This window comes from Hippocampus bargibanti, linkage group LG04 (genome assembly GCF_051943395.1).
Source record: "Hippocampus bargibanti isolate YZ-2025 linkage group LG04, ASM5194339v1, whole genome shotgun sequence".
NCBI classification, from domain to species: Eukaryota; Metazoa; Chordata; class Actinopteri; order Syngnathiformes; family Syngnathidae; genus Hippocampus; species Hippocampus bargibanti.
In genome coordinates, this window is record NC_142737.1 from 16,247,498 (window position 1) to 16,269,575 (window position 22,078).

Here is a 22,078-nt window from a genome sequence, read left to right on the forward strand (position 1 = left end):
ACTGACAAGATGGTAATGGCCAACCAACCAGATATCGTGGTCATAGATAAAGGGGAAAGGAAAGCCGTTGTCGTGGATGTAGCGGTCCCGAGTGATGGGAACATCAGAAAGAAGGAACATGAGAAACTCGAGAAATACCAAGGGCTCAGAGAGGAGCTGGAGAGAGCCTGGAAGGTAAAGGTGACAGTCGTGCCGGTGGTGGTCGGAGCACTTGGGGCAGTGACCCCCAAACTCGACGAGTGGTTGCAACAGATCCCGGGAACAACATCGGATATCTCGGTCCAGAAAAGCGCAGTGCTGGGAACAGCACGGATACTGCGCAGAACCCTCAAGCTTCCTGGCCTCTGGTAGAGGACCCGAGCTGAAATGGGGACAGACACCACCCATGGTGGGTGAGACGAGGATGTTTTTTTATTTTTTATATATATATATAGGTTTAGATAGTGCTTTAACAACAGCAGAAGCTGGAACAAATCGCTAACATGGGAAAAAAGGACATGATGCCCCCTTGTGGAAACTAAAAAACATTGCCAGAGGCCATGGCAGGTCCCATATCGGCACCCTAGCAAGAAAAAACTAAATCCGAACAAATTCCGCAATGGCGTTCTATGTCATACTTTCAGTTCCCGAATAAATTCATGAATGGCAGTAAATGAGTTAAGCGCTTGGTTACAGCTTCAGCTGTGGTCAAAGCGCTATATAAATCAGGATATATTGTATTGTATTGTATTGTATTGTATTGTATTGTATTGTATTGTATTATCCGCTTAGGTTTGTCCTTTATTTCCAAAGGTTTAGAATAATTTAACATAATTCAATTCAAATATAATAGTACAATTGAACAAGGTTTATTCCTTATATGTCTGTCAAGTGCAAGTGTCAGACAGGTTGGCAGATTTGAATGCTTTTGTAATCTCAAAGTACACTTTCTTCCGTTAGATCGAAAAGAAATTCTCAATATTGTTGAAACATCGCTTTCGCGGTTAGCAATTATTGATTTCTCCAATGACAAACGAATGACTTCTTTGTTCTCTCACATTACTCGTTAGTTATTCATTTCATGTGATTTTTTTTTCTGATTGCAGGGGAAGGTGTTCCCGAAGCTGAAGAAAAGGGTTCCTCAGGGATCTGGATCGACAGACTCTGTATCAGATAAGGAGGAGGAAGAGGCCACAGATTACGTCTTCCGTATCCTCTTTCCAAATAGCCTGTCAGACTTTGGTGAGACACGTGTCGTTAATTTTGTTCACCTTTATATGGCATTAGAATGTTACCTAGTGTCTAGTGTCATTTACTGTATGAATTGTTTTTTTAGACTTTATAACCAAGTGAGCTAATCAGTCATAACTTTATGACAGGATATTCAGTTGATTAATGTTTTTCGGGATTCGTTCTATTGATACATCTTAGGTCATATTTTAACAGTGGCGGGCTGTGCATGTCATTCCAAGGCCTTCAGTCGTGCTATGTTTGAATCTATCCACAGCTGCGAGTATGGTGTGATGTACTACACGTCCACTAGAATGTGCCGTTGGCCACTAAATAACTTGTGACTTACCGTGAAGTACCTTAAGAAATACTGTCATTAAACTGTTCGAATGTTTACTATGAACGTGTGGCTTCATGATAAACTCGTAAAATGCAAATTTCCCCATTGTGGGACTATTAGAGGCTTTCTGATTCTGATAAAATTGCAGTATTATTTGCTATTTTGCTACCTTCGGGGCTTTCCAACTTTTCTTAATGATGTCCATCTATTCTTGAAAAGGCCATCTTGAAAATGGCTTTAACAGTACATCTACAACAAAATCCATTTCTTCTCCTCATTCAGCACTATGAAATCAACACAAAAATATATTTGCTTATGCAGCTTGCTACAGATACAGTGTGCTAGCTCTAGCCAATATGCTCTTATCACTAGCGTCTAGTGCTACTATGATTGGCTTGTGACTAGCCAATCATGTGACTAGCCAATCATAATTTGCAAAAACTGACGTTTCCAGCGCCTGCAAGCAGGCCTTGGGTTGCCAACTCGAAATTTGATTGGTTAAAGCAACAGTTTCATCGACACTTATTTTATCCGACAGGGCCTGCAGAACTGATTAAGAAGCCGCCCAGGAAGATTTCATTTCTAACAAATGACGGCTGAAGTGTGATTGGTTTAATGCTTAAATACGAAAACACACATCTGGAAGTAGCACAACAGGGGGAAAGCAATGAAAGGAAGCTGAAAGACAATTTGGAATTATTTAATAAGAATTAATGGACCGAATACAATTCACATTAGTCCGTGATTGAGATATTTTTAGGCCAGCAGAGAAGGCCTTGCAGGCCCTGATGGTACCATATAGCAGGCTACAAATGTGATGGGATTTTTTTTCAATATACGTCATTGTTTTGGAAGAGATTTTCGCCGCCTTCTTTAAATCAAGGTTGACCTCAAGAGATTCTCATTCTGAGAATGCAGCTGCTGTCTCACCTGGACTTATGTCGTCGCCTTCGGTTTGATCTGATTTCATTTTCACCATCTAATATCATCCTGACCTCCCTTGTGTCTCTGGTCATGCTCATTGATGTTTCCCAAGAATAAAACCCCACCTACAGTATTGCCTTGTCATGCCTTCTTTAATGACAACATAGCCTTCAATTAACTTGAGGACTGACAAGTGATGGATTGATTATAGGCCCCTTGCCAAGAAAGCCTTTTGTTTGCGTGGTTATGTTTTCGGTCTTTAGAACAGTATTCCCAATCATTTTTTATTTTGCTTTATTTAGGACCTGACAGTGCAACCGAGGGACTTTCTCAGCTCTTGTACATCATAATTCCTTCTGCGATGAAATTATTTGCTCATCTAACTGCTAATGTCTGTGCGCAGGAAGCAATTACGGTACATGTTGACGGTGACAGTCATGGTGTGTGTGCGTGTGTTTATGCATTCTGCAGTGACTCCACCAGATTTGATGGACCAGAGCTCTGCGATGTGGCATCCTACTCTCAGGAAGTCTTCGTGTTCGTCCTGCTCTCAGGGCAGCCTCTCCGATGGCTCCACACCCAAAGGGTGCAACCAAGAGAGGTGAGAGAGTAACAAATCATCACATCAAGGCTTCCATAAGCTCTTGCTTTCTGTAAAGCAATTAAGCTTTGCCGTGGCACAGTCACTGGCTTGCCACATCTATCAATGTGGAGACAACAGCGGGATGTTGCGATAGAGGGAAACACGTGGCATTTTCCTCACTGCCATGAGAACAAACAAAGCAGATAAAATGATAAATATGAAGTCGGAGAATGTGTTTGGTTTTTTCTACATGACAGCTTGAGTTAGACGAAGAGCTTTATTATTCTCTGCTGGAGGGATAGATCCCCCATCAGGTCAAAAATGTAGCATTAAGATTTGTGTATACATGACTGGAGTTGTGACTTGGTTGTTGTTTCTCTTCAGGACTCCCCTGAAACTGCTATGTGACAACATGAAGTATCAGATCATCTCCAGGGCATTTTATGGCTGTATGTGAACTTTACATTTCATATTCTTCACCTTTACAATGGAATTGTGTACCCGAAAACGGATGTCGACACCATCAAAAAGTCGACACTTTGTCCGCGTCTTCAGACTTTTGTAAGGGAGCAATGGAAAAAGGGGGTGTGGTCTGTCAGGATCGATGGGAGTATTTTAGGCAAGCAACAATCAAACTTTGGAAAACGTTTCCGCAATGTACTGTATTTTTCGGTGTGTTAGGTACACCAGAGTATAAGGCATGAATTGTGTATTTTCAAACTTTTTCCATATATCAGGCACACCGGACTATGAGACGCACCTTCAATTTAAAAAAAAACAAATATAATATATAAATATATAGAAATGTTTCCCTAATATAAGGCACACCACATTATAAGTCGCGACAGTAGAGGCTGGGGCGACGCACTACTTGTTCTGCAAGGGGGGGAATGGAGTCTGTGGCCGCCAACAGTTATTGCGAGACCTGTTGTGTCTCAATATGACTTCAGATATAAGGTGCACCTGTGTATAAGGCGTACAGTCATGTTTTCAAGAAAATGAAGCCGTTTGGGTGAGCCTCATACACTGGATATTACGGTAATCGTTCACTATTGTTTTAAAAGGATGGTCACATCGGGATAAGAAAAAAGTTAAGGTGATGCAGTTATCATGTCGAGAGCTATCCCATCCTCAGTACAATTTTGGAATATATGGCACGTAATTATTGCAAATCTCATTGAAGAAAAATAATTTGTTAATTATTGTCCATTATGGGAGAAAAATATATTCCACAATCTTTTTTTTTCTCTAAGCTCTCAGTCGTACAGGAGTGGTCCATCGATGAGAAGGTTTCTTCAGCCGTCATCTGTACAAATTTGAAGGTTTCGGACGTTTCGCCTCCTATCCTTTTAGTTCGCTGACGAAGCCTCTTGGATAGGAGGCGAAACGTCCGAAACCTTCAAATTTGTACAGATGACGGCTGAAGAAACCTTCTCATCGATTCCACAATCTTGTCTTTGCATCTTGGATGAAGTTCGTATGTAGTAAATTACTGATAATCCTAATTTCAAAGGTGTCATTTGACAGAGTAAATTATCAGCTAATTTTATTTGAAGCTCAAAATACACCCCGAAAATCTATTTACAAGATGAAATGTTGAACCATTTTTGTTCTTTGGTGTATCATCTGAATAAGGAATGACAAAAGTAATCTGTAGGGACGTTTCATTATCTCAGGAAGAGGATGTTTTAAAACACCGCTATTATAGCTGTAACACTCTGTACCTCATCCACGGCTCAATAAAAGTCTAGCAGAAGGAATATTTTCTCATACATAATATTCGAATGGTATAATAATAGTGGCAGGCACACACAGTATCCACTGGCTTTCGAGTATTGCAATTTTAAATTTAATCATCAGGAACCTCCATAGAAGGTTTGAATATTGTCCTGTCTCATCAACCAGGGTTGGCGTACTGCCGCCATCTATCCACTGTACGCACTCACCTCTCGGCTCTCGTCAATCACACCATCGTGTCGCCTGACTTGCCTTGCGACGCGTGCAAAGGACTCACTGCAGATGTGTGGCAGATGTTCCTGCAGGACTGTAACGTAAGCATTCCTACAAAATGTCCCATCAAGCATGTCTTCCTAGACACACACACACAAATACATGTCCCTTTACTGCCTTCATCCTTTTCTCTCTCGCTTGCCACTCAGCCGTCTCACCCATTCTGATTCTCTGCTAATTATGTTGCTCACATCATTAGTCTCGCAGCCGTGTGCATGAAGCATCGCTAATGGCTCTGTCAGTATAACTGTCCATGTAGGGATTGTATTTCAGCATTGTGAATCCTCCAAACGTGTTCCTGGCTGATGCAATTACGATGCTAAACATAATCTTTATTTTTTTTTCCTTATTGTGAGGCAATTACATCATGCGGCAATTAAGAATGAAGAGAATAAACGGATACACTTTTGCTAAAAAGTACACATTTCTGTGGAAAAAAAACATCCTTGCTTTTGTAAGGAAAAGTGACAATAGATGTTTTCGTTTTCAGACCTACAAGGAGCAAGAGCTGCTTCGTCTGGTCTATTTCGGCGGCGTGGACCCGTCTTTGCGGAAGGAAGTGTGGCCATTTCTTTTAGGGCATTACCAGTTTGGAATGTCTGAAAACGAAAGGAAGGATGTGAGACTTTTTTTCACAATCAAGGCTCCCCTCACCCCCTGGAATTCTTTTCCCACGCTAACCCTTGATTTCTGTCTGCAGGTGGATGAGCAGGTGCGCCTGTGCTACCAGCAGACCATGCGCGAATGGCTCGGATGTGAGGAAATTGTTCGGCAGCGGGAGAAGGAGCAGCACGCTGCAGCTTTAGCTAAGTGCTCTTCGGGGGCGAGCCTGGATAGTACCAGTTCAAAGATGGTCCATCATGACTCAACTGTCAGCAATGAGGTGATGCAAAACGACAAGCATAGAAACTTCATTTGGATGCATTTTTGTCCGCATTCCCAAAAATAGATTGACTGATGCTAATGAAAGTGCAAACACAATACAATACAATACAATTAACATCAAGTATCTTATAGAAATCTATGTGATGCTTACCACCCAGTGGTCATTCACACGCGAAGTTACGTTAAACGTGCGTCTTTCTTGGCTCATATATTCGCCTTGTCTCACTCTTGCCTTAGTGCTCGAGCGCCCCTTCTTCTTCTTTTCCTTTCGGCTTTTCCCTTCAAGGGGTCGCCACAGCGAATCAGTGTCCTCCATCTTTAGAGGTTTGATCCGCATGTTTGTTTTGGCCAAGGTTTTACATTGGATGCCCTTCCTGACACAACCTTCTGTATTTATCCGGGCTTGGGACCGGCACAAGAAAACCTATGTCCCTGTATGGAGAATGTCAGCATTCTGGGACTTCACAATTTAGCATTCCAATGTGGGAGAGTGACATGAAGTACTCTCTGTGGCATGTAATGTGTAACATGAATAATAACAATATAGATTATAAATGATCATTTTGCCATAACACCATGAACAGTTCAATATGTCAGGGCAAAGCAGTCTGCCTGAACACGTTTTTTAAATGAAGTCTAGGAACAGTTTTTTAAAGAAACAATTCACCCATTTATGTTAAGTAAAATCCATTAAAACGCTTTTTTCTTTTTTCAAAAGAGTTGTCTCAGGTCAAGCAGGATTGTCAACTATTGAATGTAAATAATGAGTAATTTGTAATCTGATTAGGTTAATTTTCAAACTGTTACTTTTCAAGTCAAGTAATCCGTGAAGTTACTTTTTTGTTTTTAGTTCTTTTGTTTTTTTTTAATATTTGATGCAATGACATGTTTCCCTGATTGTCTTGACCTCCCAGTCCCGGTCCTCTCAAAGTTCAGACAGGCAGAGTTTGGCTCGCTTGCAGAGTGACTCCAGCACCAGCACGCAGGTATCACACTTGGTTCGTTTCACAGCCGATACATTAACACTCTTCAACGCTGCTTGAGATCAGCATTTGACAAGATGCAAGGAGAAAGTTGCATGATGTTTCAAAACAAAATCCTTGTACTCTCTTCCTGCTAGTTATCCACATCATCCAGTCCCTTCCCCCGGAGTAGTCTTCTTCCTTCTGGGTTTTGTTCTTGCAGGTTTTTGAGTCTGTCGAAGAGGTGGAGCAGATTGAGACGGAATCCAAGAGTGAAGAAGCCAAGCAGGTGCCAAAGATCAACAATGGTGCAGTACAGAACGGTCCAAGTTCTCCCGACTCGGGGCATCCCTCTTCCCGCAACTTCTCAGTGACCTCCGGCCTGTCGGATGGTTCGCTCAGCACCGAGGATGGCGCTGCACCAGAGGCTGGTCCAAGAGCTTCAGCCAAACCTCCTCAGGATGCAGGTCTGACCGAGCAGGACAAGCGCGAGAAGCCGAATGCGACCAAGACTGAAGTGCTAGATGTCGCGGACGAGTCCAACATATCAGAGCATCCTAAAGTAGAGGAGGCTCACTGTGGAGGTGCTTCCTCTGTAAATCGTGAAGGAAAAGAAGTGCCTGACAAAGATGGTATGGTCACACCAGGAACATGTACAGAATCCCAAGATTATGCCGAGCAAAGACTGAAAAATGAAGACGTGGCCAAAACGGAGGAAGAGCATCAGACTGAATATTTTAAAGTGGAAGACCAATCCAGCCAAGGTGAGACCTCAACACAAGAGGCGAGAAGAGAAGCTGGCACCATAAAGCCCAGGACAGCTGAAGTTGACAAGAAACTGTCTGTATCTGCAGACACTAGGGTGTCCAAAGCAAGGGAAGCCTACTGCACCTCTCAGAAGGCGGAAGCTCAGGTCCTCACTGAGTCCGACGAGTCTCCCTCAGCCTTGGAGATGGAGGAGATTCCCAAAGCCAATGTTTCCATGGTGCCCTGGAGCAAAAAGGCTCGCTGTGAGCCCTTGTCTTCCTCTGACGACTCGGCTCCTTACACGGATCTCAAACCAGAGGGTGGGCAGGAAAAGCCTAGTCCAGAAGGCACTGAATCCATATTGTCTGAGGAGCCTGAGATGGAGAACCTGTACCCTCACTTTGAGTCTCTGGATGGCTGTACAGACAACACGGAAGCCAACTCGCAAGAGTCTGCTAGGGGGGGCTTCTCTGTATGTATTGCTCTTTTCAAAGACTCATACATAGTCTCAATTTTAAACTCTTATCAATTAAAGCTGAGTTCATACATGTGTTTATTGTTCTCTGTTTTTAGCAAGAGCTTTTAGACTTGTACACGCTGAATTTGCACCGCATTGAAAAGGACGTGCAACGCTGTGACAGGAACTACTGGTACTTCACTCCTGCCAACCTGGAAAAGCTCCGGAACATCATGTGCAGGTACAACAATGATAGTCTGAATCTCTAATCTTTAATAATAAAATTAGAGATGGCCTTGGGTCGGTCAAAAATGTACAATTCTGATTTGTCCGATGGGCCTTATATGTGTATCAAAATTTTGATTTATTGGCCGTAATACTCTAAATGTTCTCGAAAGTATTTTGTTACAGCTGCAGCGGCTGTAAGCTCTATTGACATGAAGCTGTATTGTATTATTATTATTATTATTATTATTATTATTATTATTATTATTATTATTATTACAGTAAAGTCTCGTTATATCGATATTCAAGGGAGACCGAAAAAATATCGATATAACCGGGACTATCGATATATCCGACCCTGTTTGCATGTAATTTTCTCCCTGCGTGCATAGAAATAGTATCGATATAACCGGGATTATCGATATATTCGATATTGATATAACGAGACTTTACTGTATTATTATTATTATTATTATTATTATTATTATTATTATTATTGTATTGTATTCCCTTTAGCATAGCTCGATCTAATGGATGCTTTGATTAAATGCACCTCTAGTGCATAAAATATGGTACATAGTGCATGCACATAGTGAAAAAGTGATGGTTCATCACAGCTGCTATTTTTTAACTCATTCACTGCCATTCACAAATTTATTTGGGAATTGAAAATATGATGTAGAGCGCCATTCCCAAATTTGTTCAGGTTTTGTTTTTTCTTGTTTAGTTGCCGATAACGCGCTGGCCATGGCCTCTGGCAAAGTTTTTTTCTTTTCCAACAGGGGGCAGCATTTCCCTCTTTGTCCATCTTAGCGCTTTGTTGCAGCTACAGCTGTTGTTGAAGCGCTATATAAAACAATACACATATGTATTGCATTGTATTTTGTACAGCCACCCTCATTTCAAGCTCATAGACCTCAACTCCAGACCCATTTAATTTAGGAATTAACTCTTTTTTCTGATGAAAGAAGAGAGTCTAAGGTTTCTAACGCTGTATTAAATGTTTATGTAGTCCTAAAACTCAATATTCTGTGGGTCCTGGAACTCGAGCGACAATGACAAAAACCCTGGCACTGGAGTGGACACATTTTGTGAATGAGTTAATCTTCCCTTGCTTACACAACAGAAAATTAAAACAGTAATTAATTCCCTCATCATGTCTCAGATGGATAACTTCACCATTTTTTCTTAGCTTTCAACACATTTTGAGACTGCCCTTGTTTCTGTGTCTTGTTGGTTTTTAGCTTTTTGAAGACAACAATCTGGCGTGGTTGAAAGCGATAGAATGATGTTTTGGTCCTTTTCTTGGATGTGTATTTGCAGCTACATCTGGAGGCACCTCGACATTGGATATGTTCAGGGTATGTGTGACCTGTTGGCTCCACTTCTCGTCATTCTGGATGATGGTGAGTCACAGCGCTCCATCGCATTTTCAATTTCCTCGTCTGCTCTCCGGCTGTGGCAACATTTGCACCTCTTGCCGTTTCAGAGGCCATAGCCTTTAGCTGTTTCACGGAGCTCATGAAGAGGATGAATCAAAACTTTCCACATGGAGGGGCGATGGACACGCACTTTGCCAACATGCGCTCTCTGATCCAAGTAAGACTGCATCAGCCACGTTTTCATACAAGACAATACTAGTTGGACCAGTTGCGCGTGAAATTCATCTGTTCAGCTTCGCACACAAAACTAAAACAAAACTTAATGAATATTTGTCCTTTGAAATCAGTTTTAATCTCTGCTTTACATACTGTAGATCCTGGATTCGGAGCTATTTGAGCTGATGCACCAAAACGGAGACTACACTCACTTCTACTTCTGCTACCGCTGGTTCCTCTTAGACTTCAAACGAGGTACGCGAGACAGTTTGTGCTAATTAGTGAACTGAGAGATGTCTGTAAGCCATCTTTGGGTTTTAACGTTTCTTTTTAGCCTGATGTGTAAAAGGAGCTTTTGCCTTTGTATCTGGAGAATTGTGCTGCTGAGGCAAGGCAACTTTCAGTGGACAAAGAGCTATCGCTGCTTACAGCTATTCATTTCATCTTCGTTGGAATGATTTGACTTGATCGAAGCCCCTTTGTGCTTTTCCATTGCAGAGCTAGTCTATGATGATGTTTTTGCAGCGTGGGAAACCATCTGGGCGGCCAAGTTTGCCTCCTCGAGTCATTTTGTCCTTTTCATCGCCTTGGCGCTGGTGGAGATCTACAGGGACATCATCCTGGAAAACAACATGGACTTCACTGAAATTATCAAATTTTTCAACGGTAAAACACAAGTCTTTGTAGCTGCTCACTAGATTTGGCCATTACACAGTATTGCGGTTCTTTGTCTTCAAGAAATCTTGATGGTTTTTTTTTTTTTTTCCAGCATGTGTAATGTCATTATCCACCCCTCCCATGACTTTTATACTGAATTTGTACTGAACAGGAGCAAAGCTCATAGTCCTGTGCAATTCAAAATTTATTAGGTTAAAAATGATTTTCATCCAAGTATTTAAAATGAGAGCACCCAGGTGGTTGAGTTGTTAGCGCGTCTACCTCTCACTGCAGTTTGCATGTTCTCCCTGAGCCTGTGTGGGTTTTCTCCGGGTGCTCGACTTTCCTCCCACATTCCAAAATTGGCAGGCTGATTGAACACTCGAATTGTCCCTAGGCTTGAGTGTGAGCGTGGATGGCCAGCCGTCTGTGTGTGCCTTGCGATTGACTGGCAAGCGATTGAGGGTGTCCCCCGACTGAAGACAGCTGGGATAGGCTCCAGCACCCCCTGCGAGCCTTCTGGGGATAAGCAGGTCGGGAAATGGATGGATGGATGTTGGATGGTGATATGATCCTGGCAGTTTTTAAGTCATTATTTGGCATTTTCCACTTTCCTTAGAAGCTTTCCGAATACTATTACACACATAACTCATTCACGGCCAGACGATGTGCAAAAATGTTTCCATTCCAGTGCCGTGGTTTTTGGCATTTTCACTCAAATTGCACGACCCACAGAATATTGGGTTAAAGGACTACATAAACATTTAATATAGTGTTAGAAACCTTGACTCTTTTTTTCTGATAAAAGAAGAGAGTTTAATTCCCAAGTTATATGGGTCTGGAGTTATCTGAGCTTGAAATGGTGGCGGCTGTACAAAATACAATACAATTAATAAATATATCCAGCTGTAGCTGTAACAAAGTGCTAAGATGGACAAAAGGCAAATGCTGCCCCCTCATGGAAGTGAAAAAACACTGCCTGACCACAGGTCTGACTTGCGCTTTATCGGCACCGCCCCCAAGAAAAACCAAACCCCGAACAAATTCGGGAATGGGGCTCCACGTCACACTGTTCAATTCCCAAATAATTTTGGGAATGGCAGCGAATGAGTTAATTAACAGTCATTGCACCTCAATTTTTCGGCTAAGTTTACAATTATATGAGGATAGTTTTGTTTTGCTTGAATGCTGCTGTGCAGATGACCATTTTGTGTTTGGGAGCCTTTTCCTGAGCATCTTCATCTTAATTAAGTTCATAGAGTTGCTTGTTCTGTCGCCACAATCGGACATAAGCCAGTATCTACTTGTGCCGGTCCCAAGCCCGGATAAATACGGAGGGTTGTGTCAGGGTTACGCACTACTTATCCTGGGGGGGGGGGTATGGAATCAGTGGCTGCTGACAGTTGTTGCAAGACCTGTTATGATTCAATATTAGTTCACATATAAGGCGCACCTGTGTCTAAGGCGCAGGGTCATCTTTTGAGGAAAATGAAGGCTTTTGGGTGCGCCTTATACACCGGAGAATACAGTAATTAAAAGCAAGACAGCTCTCCTTTTATCATCTACCTACATTTAATTTTCAAACAGGTAGTCCAAATACTCGAATATGTATTGCTGGCGTAGTAACTTCTGATTTGAGTAGTTATGGCTCGAGGAAGTCGCCTGCAATTGACCGCTGACTCAGACAGGGTAATAACAACAACAACAACAACAACAACAACAACAACAACAATAATAATAATAATAATAATAATAATAATAATAATAATACATTTAATAACTCAGTATTCTGTGGGTTCTGGAAATCGAGTGATGTAATAATAAACTCTGGAACTCACTTCCTCCCAACATTCGTCACATTGATTCTCTGTGTATGCCATCTCAAAACCCACCTATTTAAAATTGCATTTTCTGTGTAGCTCTCTCTCTATTGTTTCTACTTATAATGGTATTTTATTTATTGTATTCTATTTGTGATTGTATTTTATTTGTTGTAGTACCTATGTATGTCTGTGACTGTAAAGTGTCCTTAAGAGCTCTGAAAGGTGCTTATAATGTTATGTATTATTATTATTATTATTATACATACAATTTTTCAGCACACTCAGACGCTTTACAAGAGCTTAAAATGCAAAATAAAACGTACACCTGAGGACAAGCATACATCATTGACATCAAAATAGGTCTACATGAACAAAAGGAAGCATGGGCAAAAGAGACTAAATGTTTAAAAGCATTGCAGAACATGTGAGTTTTAAAGGACAACCAACATTACTTTTTTTGTTTCCTAACTGACATCAGAAAAACGCTTTATAGCATCTAAAATACCCAAAACACGCAGTATGATATTTTTAGTCAAATGCAAAACCCCAATGAAAATGACTTAAAGTGTCCAAAATCTGCAAAAAAATGAACCAGTGGCCAGTTTCAGAAGGTCCCGCCCCCTTGTTCGTGGCGTCACCGCAAGACGTCCTGCCTTGCTGGAGAATCAAAACAATGGCTTCAGATTCAGAGAAGATGCTTTCTTGTTACTTATCCATTTATGAATATGATTCAAATAGTTCTGAAGAGGAAAGCATACATGTTTGCAGGCATGTTTTGAGGCAACATTGGGGGGAAATGTATCACCCAAAAAGAGGTAGAAAATGGCGTCCAAGCTCCTGTGAGGAATTAATCAGCCCGTTTCCACAGGCTGATAAATTCCTTACACTGAGCTTTGTCGCCCTCTTCTGACTCTTTTTGGTGCAACACGAAGTTTTCAGACCAAACAAGTACAGCAAAATGCATTGACGTGATGGAAGGACTGTTACAATGTGTCCTTTTTTCGGTCAGGGGCGTTCCTTCAGTGACGTCACGTACGGACTCGTCACCAACTCGAAAACAAGACTTCCAGAATATTCAGCGCGAGTCTTAAAACGTAAAATATAGCTATATGCAGTGGAATCTTTGTAAAATATGCTCAGTAGAAGTCATTTGAAGCCATTTTACAAATTATGGACACAACTTGTCCGGAGAAGGTTGTCCTTTAAGGGTATTGTGTGCCTTAATTCCATATCCATCAAAAATTACCCCCTCCCCAAACAAACACAGAAACACTCACACAAAACACTGACCAGATTGAGTAATGTTTCAATTAGAAATATTAATGAACCTGGTCTTGTCTTTCAGAAATGGCTGAGCGTCACAACATCAAGCAGATTTTGACCTTGGCGAGAGATCTGGTGTACAAGGTGCAGATGCTGATTGAGAACAAATGATTTGTCTTGTTTTTCCTTCCAATCAAGTGTAAACATTTGTAGCAGCATCACACATATACATTATACTGTACTACAAAATGCCTTTTCTGTCATTGGTTGCAGCCTTGATCGAGCCTCAATGACAGATGCTCATCTTTGTTCTTTGTGCAGTCAATAGGTCTATGATGAGATGATGCTTTGTAGGATAGCTGTCAGTTTCTGCAAATACATATTGTGTTTTACGTCAATGTTAATCGGAGCAGACTTAATCTTACTGTAAACAAGTTGCACATTTCAAAAACAAAATGAAGAGATAAATCCAAACTATTTTGAATGACTACATATTTATGAAGTACTGTATGTTGCTCAAACTTGTTGAATAACCAATGTTTATATGATTAGATTACTTATAAAATAGAAACCTCTTCACCTTCCCCTCGTGTGGTGAAGAAATGAATGAATGGTAGTTTTAAAGACGTAAAGAAAATCTATTGAGAGCTGAGTACCGCGTCAGTCATTTTATATTCACAGTGTTTGCAATGTCCTCAAGCTGCCTTCCTGCCAAATAGGATGTTCTTGTCATGTATACATTCTGAGAAAAGTATTTGTCAAATCATAGTCTGATTAATTTAAAGTCAATATTTAGAAACTTGGTGTTGTTTTTGTTCTGAGAACAGTTGAGTTTTTTATTCATTGTACGAGTTGAATTTTTGTATGGTTTTTCAGTTTGGTTCTGTTGAAGAAATGACAATTTATGTCACAAAAGTTAAGTACAAACAACATCGTGATGTTTTTACGTGATCCAATAAGGTGCAGATTAAAGGCATATTTCCATGCTTGTGATTTATTTTGAACATTGTTTGCAAAAAATATATACCGATATACGTATATATATGATAAAAAGCATCTGTTTAAATGTTTGGGCATATTTAACCACTGATAATGACAAACACTGTGTGCTTTTAACTATTCAGTTGATACAAGGATTTCCCAAATTTCAATCTTCCTATTTATTGCCTCTGTTCATGAATGTGGTAAAAATGAATTGCATTGTTTCTTTGTGTATGCAAGCTGGTGTTCGTAAGCCTTCTTCAATTTGTTTGCCCTTTTTTATTATTATTCATATTGTCACTGGATTGTTGCTATTTTGGTAAAAAAATAATTTTATTTTGTGCCAGGTTTCACCTGTGTATTGTAAAACAAAGTATATTCTGAGAACTCATATCTAATACGTATATATTAAATGGTATATGTTATTGTCACATCAGAAGAGTCAACATGTTTTATTGACACAAAACAGGCACCATTTTTTTCCCTGCAGCACTTTCCATTTTGTGGAGACACAGTAATATTCCTGACCATACACCGTGTACTCTAATTTTAACATTAGCTGTATCAGATACTGCTTACCGGGCATGTTATTCTCGATGGGGGACGGATTTTGTAAAGGCTAAGGACAAAGATGAAATTATTTGTCACGACGAATAACGTGACATGAATCTGTTTCGAGTTTGCCCATGGCAAAACATTCGGAGGAAAAAGAGCAACGCCCGAACAGGGACTTGAACCCTGGACCCTCAGATTAAAAGTCTGATGCTCTACCGACTGAGCTATCCGGGCTCTGACACTACCTGTTCTGAAGCCCAATATGTTATGGCATGGCGTGGGACACATGTGACTATTTTAAATGTATTGTGTGAGTCGGTGAAAAATGAAAACAAATCTATTGGGATGGGCAATTAATTTGCTAAACGAGGTCGAGGGAACCGTCTTAATGTGGGAATTTGTTAGTTTTATAACAGGAATAACTGGTTTTAAATTAGACCTGAGTTCCGGTTCACGAGCCTGCAAAACCGAAAACGTCAACAGTATGCTCTTTTCCGAAAATAATCATGTACTGAACCGATGTTTGATGATTGTCATACGACTGCATCAAACGTTTCGGCATATTAGCGACATCATTCGTATGTGACGCTGAAATAATTGCCAGAAATATGATCGAAAACAAGCAGTACTGGTCAGATTGATAATGACGTTTTTTGTCCATCATATCTTCAGTAGGTGAATTATCTTCTTTCGTTGTCGTCTCTGTTAAAGCATTGCGCATGCGCTGAGTAGTTCTGCTTTGGTACGGGAAAAGCCGAGTGGGTCGTTTTCGAATTAAATTTTGATGCCTCTTCTTCGATAATCTAGTTTGAAGAAAGAAGACCGTGTGTCGTTTTTTTGACGCACATAGTAGTGAAGTCAAATGCATTTCAAAAATACCTAAGAACTCGTATGTTCAATGTTGTATAGCTAACCATGCTAAACACGCCTACGTTTTGCGTCTCCCTTGGGCTAACTTGCCACTGGGTTTCACGCAAACTTCATTTAGTTAAGTCTTCATCACACATCGCTAAATCCCTGTCAACTTTCTACTGTGGAAGATGCCGTTGTTCTAACGTTAAAGGGACGCGTGAGTTCAGTTCTCAACCACACAAGTCGAAGGTAAACCCATGAAAGTGAACATAGGGGATCAACGTGAATCCAGAAACTGACCAGATCATAGGTAACGTTATGTCCTTGCGGTTTTCTGCTTTGCTGTGAAGGTTCCTGCGTCTGCAACTTGGGAGCCAATACCAGACGACCAGTTGCCACCGGTATGTTGAAATGCTATAAATAATACACGAATCTTCGTTTTATGATTGAGTTGCGTTCTAATACATTGGGGCCTTGGCTTACGAACTTAATTGGTTCCCAGACAGAGTGTGTAAGACGAATAGTGTGTATCCCCAAAAATATTTTCCCATAGGAAACCATTAAAATGAGAATAATCCGTCGCCAGGTCTCCATAAAATATACTTTTCAACTAAATAAGCCTTAAAACTACAAACGAGATTCCTTATTTTATGTATAATAAATGTGCTATTGTATTGTAATGAAAGAAATACACTGCACTGTATAATAGTCGTTTTATTTACCTTTGTGATGGTCGTTGATGGAATGGGGTTCAGACTTCTCTTCCTGTGTTTTGAAAGTCCGTTAAGGCATCTTTTTCCAAAAAAGGCCGGTAAATGCTGAGTAAGCTGGCTGAGGAACATAGTCCACTTCTTTCACCATTTCGAAGAATGATCCCTTGTATCAATAAACGGCGAACTTCCAGGTTGCCGCATGACAATATCAGAGTGAATTAGCCGTGCTTTCTCAGATATAATTGCTTTATTCACGCTCTCGCCGGCTAGCTGCTTTTCGTTAATCCAAATCAACAGAAGTTTTTCAACCCCTTCTATTGCCCCAGACCATTGCTGCTTTGACAGCATGGAAACACCTTTAGCACCTTTAATGGCTTTTTTTTCTTGTGAAGGATGGTAGCAATGGTGGAATTAGCTAATTGATACTGGGCTGTTAAATCAGACAAACGCACACCTCGTTCGTGTTTCTCAATGATCTCCTTCTTCTCCTCGACTGTAATTTTGTTTTGTGTCTTCTTCGGCTGAACACGAGCCTATGGTGGAGTCTTTTTCGGTCCCATAACAGCAAACGTATCCGTAAAAAATCCTTGAAGACGATCAATGTGTGCACTCAAGAGAAAGGGGGTGTGGAAAGGTAGGCCGGCTGGGGCGCTGTTCGGTCGTGTGCTTTGGTGTTATTCCGCCAAAGATTACTCTGCCAGCCATGGTGGGGCGGCGCTCCATGTGTATCCCGAAAAGTAGTGCGTATGCCAAGGTTTCATTTTCATAAATGTAACGTTCGTAAACCGAAAAATTCGTAAGGCAAGGTGTTCGTAAACCGAGGCCCCACTGTACTTAAATGCATTAATGAATATACAGTAAAGTCTCGTTATATCGATATTCAAGGGAGTCCGAAAAAATATCGCTATAACCGAGACTATCGATATATCCGACCCTGTTTGCATGTAATTTTCTCCGTGCGTGCATAGAAATAGTATCGATATAACCGAGTACTATCGATATATCCGATATCGATATAACGAGACTTTACTGTATCTCAAGAAAACGCTAGGTATGTTAATTTGTATTTGTCCATTCCTCTGAAAATAAGTAGCGGGGTGCATATGAATTATGGTAATGTCTATTTTACTGAGTGAGTTGCTTATTCTGTAGCCACAAAGGGGCATAAGTGTTCTTATGCCGGTCCCAAACCCAGATAAATACAGAGGGTTGTGTCAGGAAGGGCATCCGACGTAAAATCTTGGCCAAAACAAACATGCGTATCATACCTCTGAAGATGGAGGTTACTGATTCGCTGTGGCGACCCCTTGAAGGAAAAAGCCGAAAGGAAAAGAAGAAGAATGTCTATAGTTATTTAAAAACTACTGTGAGACTAATAAAGGCAAATCCAATCCAATCCAAAAAAAAACAATTTATGTGGGAGGGCTGATGAGACTTTGAGATTCGTGTTATTGACATCTGATTCATCAGTCACATCCTTGATTTAATTTTTTCAATTAAATCATTTTGCTACTGAAAAGAAGAACAAACATTGGTCCAAAATAACACACCAACTCCTTCAGTTGCCTCCACAACCTTACACTAGAGCATGCAAATGAAAGCCTCACTGTTTTTGTTTTACAGCCAATGCCAGTAGGGGCTGACCTGGTGGACAAACTGGAGCGCCTGGCCTTGGTGGACTTCCGCACCAAAGAGGGACTGGCCTGTTTGGAGAAGGCCATTAGATTTGCAGCGCAGCTTCATGTAGTTGACACATCAGGAGTTGAACCCATGGATTCTGTTCTGGAGGACAGGTGTGGTGTGTTGCTCATGTGAACTAAATGTCATCATGACATGGCCAGTTACCGTTTGTCTTCTGTGCACATCCAGGATTTTGCACTTGCGGGAGGACACAGTGTTAGAAGAAAACCATGCAGAGGAACTTCTGCAGCTCTCCAAAAACACAGTGGAGGAATATTATGTGGCACCGCCAGGTAAGAGACACTTGCAACCAATGTTCCTTCTAATTTTTCATGTGTCTGAGCGGACACACAAGCTCCCTGAGCACACTGAGGACCATTGTGAGCAACATCAGATGTGTATGCTGTGGCCTAACCTGAATGTGCCCTGCCCATACGCTTCGTTCTGCTCCGATTGGCTGTGTAGCGTACGTGAACTGTAGGGCATTATTGGCTGGACACCGGTCACTCATTGAGTTATATTGCAAAATGCTACAATATATATACAGGTAACATCCGAGTTACGACCGGGTTCCGTTCCGAAAAAACCGTTGTAAGTCAACCGGCTGTAAATCGAAAAGCCTTCAAAATGGCTGACGCGAGGATCTCGTGATCAAAACAAATGACAACACGCTGGCATCTCCTATATGACAGGATAGTATACGATGTCAATCTGTTGTTTTTAAGCAACGTTTTCTATTGAATACTATTATATACCAAAATGTTGACCCTTCATTTATAAATCTTATAACTTTTAGTGTCATTTTAATAATTTCATATTTCGTATTACCGATCTTTATGACTGTGTCGGCGCACACACTTTCTGCTGACCCACGCACGGCTTCCCACGCATGCGAGCTTTCCAAAAATCGCTCTCCCTGCTAAGGAGAAGCCAGAAGAGGTCACGTGTCTCAAAGAGGCGGCGCCGCCACCGACCGTGAGCCAAACGCGGCGTTTGCGTCGCGGTGATCCCACTCCGCCTCCACCCTCTCTCCCCCCGAGTGTCACGTTCGGATTGACAGCCCGCTTCACCACTTCCTTCTTCAGGACAGCGGGTATGAAAACGGGACGCTGTCAACTTGTATTTGTACTTTGTATTACCCTGGACTTTCTATATCTTCGTCCGAGCCCACGCCAGTTTTGAAAGGCGCTTATGAATGAAATAATAATAATAATTATTATTATTGTTTCGCTTCTGCACCACTGTGTGCGAGTTGCTTCTCGCCATTGTCGGGTTTCCCATTGCACCCCCACCTCGCCCCTTTTTTGTGATTCTTTGTTTTTGATTATTCCCTTTGTCCTCTTTTTGGGACCAGAGCTTTGTGTTGTAGCTTAATAAATCATCCTGCACGGACCTCTGTCGCGTTGCTGGCTGTAGCGGTGGCAGCGTAGGAAAAAAAAGGTCTGGCGGTCGTGGTCGTAACTCACACCGGTCGTAAATCGAATGTTACCTGTATACATATAATTGGTCTAATTAACGGTATAACTTATGTGTAACTTCTATCAGTCCTAAAATTAGATATTAAGTAATGCGTTTCTGTTGTATTTTATTTTGTGCGCTGCATAGGTGTTCTTGTGCGCTGAGTATGAGCAAGCGGTGCACGGTTGTGCACGCGCGCAGCTCAGAGGGAGCATTGCTTGCAACAACAAAAACTATTTTTCTTGCTTTCAATAGGCTGTGCTACTGGAAAATATACATTTTTCACCGTTTATAGTACACTGTTCACTGAAAATCTATTTGCTCTACCACAGGAAATATTCCCTTACCAAAGAGGGAGGAGCGGACTGCCATGCTGAGACACTCTGAATTCTGAAGATTTGGAACTTGTTTTTCAGACTGAGGAATAATGTCTTTCTTACATTTGATGCGTTTTCTCAGTATGTTGATAGTTGGTCGTAGCTTATATGATGAGCTGCTTTCCATGCATGGATTCGATTTTCAGTGTGTTGCAAAAATGCAAGCACTTTGTTGCTGCTTGGTGAAGAAATGCAATGAGGAGTTTGTTTGACTAATCCAGTAAGCCCTTTCTACTCCACGGTTTGATTATCACGGCCCTTCATGCATCACAGATGTTTTTTCAAACCTAAAAAAAAGGCCGCAAAGGGCAGCGAAAGGCACTGCTAGCCTGTGCCTCACCTGTCATCATGGAAATATCAAATGACAAAATAAATGAAACAGTTACATTTATTTAGTGATTTGTACTTTAACGTTCTTTTCCATTTAACTTCACCATTTTTGCTGAATTTTCACATTTACCGTTCAAATACTAAGTGGAGACGAGCGGTGAGGCAAGCCTCACTGTGGATTGCGCAATGACTATGCAAACTGCTGGCTTGCTCTGCAGTGAGACCGCATTGCTGTCCCTTTGCATATCACTATTAAAAGTGTTCAAACACTTAGTATATGAACTAAATTTCTACACTTTAGCTGGTGTATATAATGTACAGTCAATGTACATTATAAACACTGTATAACTGTTCATTTTATTTTATTTTATTTTTATCAAAACTGTGTGCATAGGTGAGGCAACAGTTCTCCTGCCTCATGACAGGGGGCGCTGGTGATTAGAGATTCTTCAAGCGACTCGTCGGCTGCAGAATAATAGAATTAGTGACGGCAAACTATAGTAAACAGTTAGCAACTTAAGTGCAACCATCCAGTTATTTTTTCGTGTTGCTTGGCCTTATTTTCAGAATGGTGGATTACACATCTAAATTGAAAGAATTTTCTAAACTGGACTTTCAATCGAAGGAGGAGATAATAATTAAAGGAAGACCAACACCGGACTGTATGGCTTACAAACGGTGAGGGATGAATGTAAATCTCCTGGACAGCTTCTCAGCTTTTTGGCCAAGAAGGATCTCATTGAAACTTCCTGAAGCGACAAAGTTGCTCCAGTTCGTGCTCACTGTTCCAGCTACTACAGCATCAGTGGAGCGGTCATTCTCAGCACAAAAGACTGAAAACATACAGTCAGAACAGGACTGATCAAGGACGACTTTCTTCACTGGCAGACTTGGACTTCATTTATAAGTAAAGGAAACACTAACGTTTTTTAATTCTTTCTTTTTTTCTATGCTGCAGTTTGTATACAGTATATAAAGAATGCTGACATGACATTTTAAACAAAACACGATAACTGTTGCCAATCAAATGGTGAATAAGCTTCTCTGTGGAGTTCATGTTTGTAAATTTGACTGTGATGACGTCAATGCCTCACCAGCCATGAACATCACCGCACGTCACTGACTACTACAGTGCAGTAAAATAAGAGCACAGAGAGCAGCATACAGCATTCATTATTAGATTGTCATTTTTTATTCATCCATTTTGAGGCATTACTGTACTGTTAATGCACAAAACCGAACATTAGCTCAGTTAACCAAAAACATCAGTTTCATTTGGCCATACCTGACAATGAGTCGACAATTAATGTAAACAACATTTTCATCACTTCGCTTACTGTACATTAATCGTCTTGACCTTGTTTACATTCACGTGATGCCGCGCTGTCAACTCTAGTTTTTCTTTTTTCATTTATTTTCGTGCTGACTCGGGCCAACGCTGATTGGCCG

General features: G+C 41.0%; 2 protein-coding genes and 1 non-coding gene across 5 annotated transcripts in view; 2 read left to right on the forward strand and 1 right to left on the reverse strand.

The window, feature by feature from the left end:
- sgsm1a (small G protein signaling modulator 1a) overlaps positions 1-15,091 on the forward strand; it is a 53,617-nt gene extending 38,526 nt beyond the window's left edge. For 2 of the 3 annotated variants that reach the window (XM_088994355.1, XM_088994358.1), the window contains 14 exons: positions 1,086-1,221; positions 2,945-3,074; positions 3,441-3,505; positions 4,962-5,107; positions 5,557-5,685; positions 5,767-5,949; positions 6,866-6,937; positions 7,137-8,132; positions 8,234-8,358; positions 9,666-9,748; positions 9,832-9,941; positions 10,099-10,195; positions 10,439-10,606; positions 13,766-15,091. In XM_088994355.1, coding sequence (XP_088850481.1) covers positions 1,086-1,221; positions 2,945-3,074; positions 3,441-3,505; positions 4,962-5,107; positions 5,557-5,685; positions 5,767-5,949; positions 6,866-6,937; positions 7,137-8,132; positions 8,234-8,358; positions 9,666-9,748; positions 9,832-9,941; positions 10,099-10,195; positions 10,439-10,606; positions 13,766-13,854 — 2,529 coding nt within the window. In that variant the 3' untranslated portion in view covers positions 13,855-15,091. The remainder of the gene's footprint in view (positions 1-1,085; positions 1,222-2,944; positions 3,075-3,440; positions 3,506-4,961; positions 5,108-5,556; positions 5,686-5,766; positions 5,950-6,865; positions 6,938-7,136; positions 8,133-8,233; positions 8,359-9,665; positions 9,749-9,831; positions 9,942-10,098; positions 10,196-10,438; positions 10,607-13,765) is intronic. The other variant, XM_088994356.1, reaches the window with a different exon arrangement.
- A 289-nt stretch (positions 15,092-15,380) lies between these two features.
- On the reverse strand, positions 15,381-15,453 carry trnak-uuu (transfer RNA lysine (anticodon UUU)). The gene has a single exon. It is a non-coding gene; the product is annotated as a tRNA-Lys (tRNA).
- Positions 15,454-15,922: 469 nt separating this feature from the next.
- Positions 15,923-20,690, forward strand: gatc (glutamyl-tRNA amidotransferase subunit C). Its single transcript, XM_088994370.1, has 5 exons — positions 15,923-16,320; positions 16,422-16,472; positions 18,408-18,577; positions 18,654-18,757; positions 20,255-20,690. The coding sequence occupies exons 1-5, from the start codon at positions 16,135-16,137 to the stop codon at positions 20,314-20,316; spliced, it is 573 nt and encodes a 190-aa protein (XP_088850496.1). The 5' UTR covers positions 15,923-16,134; the 3' UTR covers positions 20,317-20,690.
- Positions 20,691-22,078: the final 1,388 nt, after the last annotated feature.

Bases quoted from the DNA above. Each gene is read 5' to 3' on its own strand.
- gatc (XM_088994370.1), top strand. From the start codon at position 16,135: ATGCTAAACACGCCTACGTTTTGCGTCTCCCTTGGGCTAACTTGCCAC. The intron at 16,321-16,421 runs GTAAACCCATGA...TTTGCTGTGAAG, and splicing joins CTCAACCACACAAGTCGAAG to GTTCCTGCGTCTGCAACTTG. The intron at 16,473-18,407 runs GTATGTTGAAAT...TTTGTTTTACAG, and splicing joins CAGACGACCAGTTGCCACCG to CCAATGCCAGTAGGGGCTGA.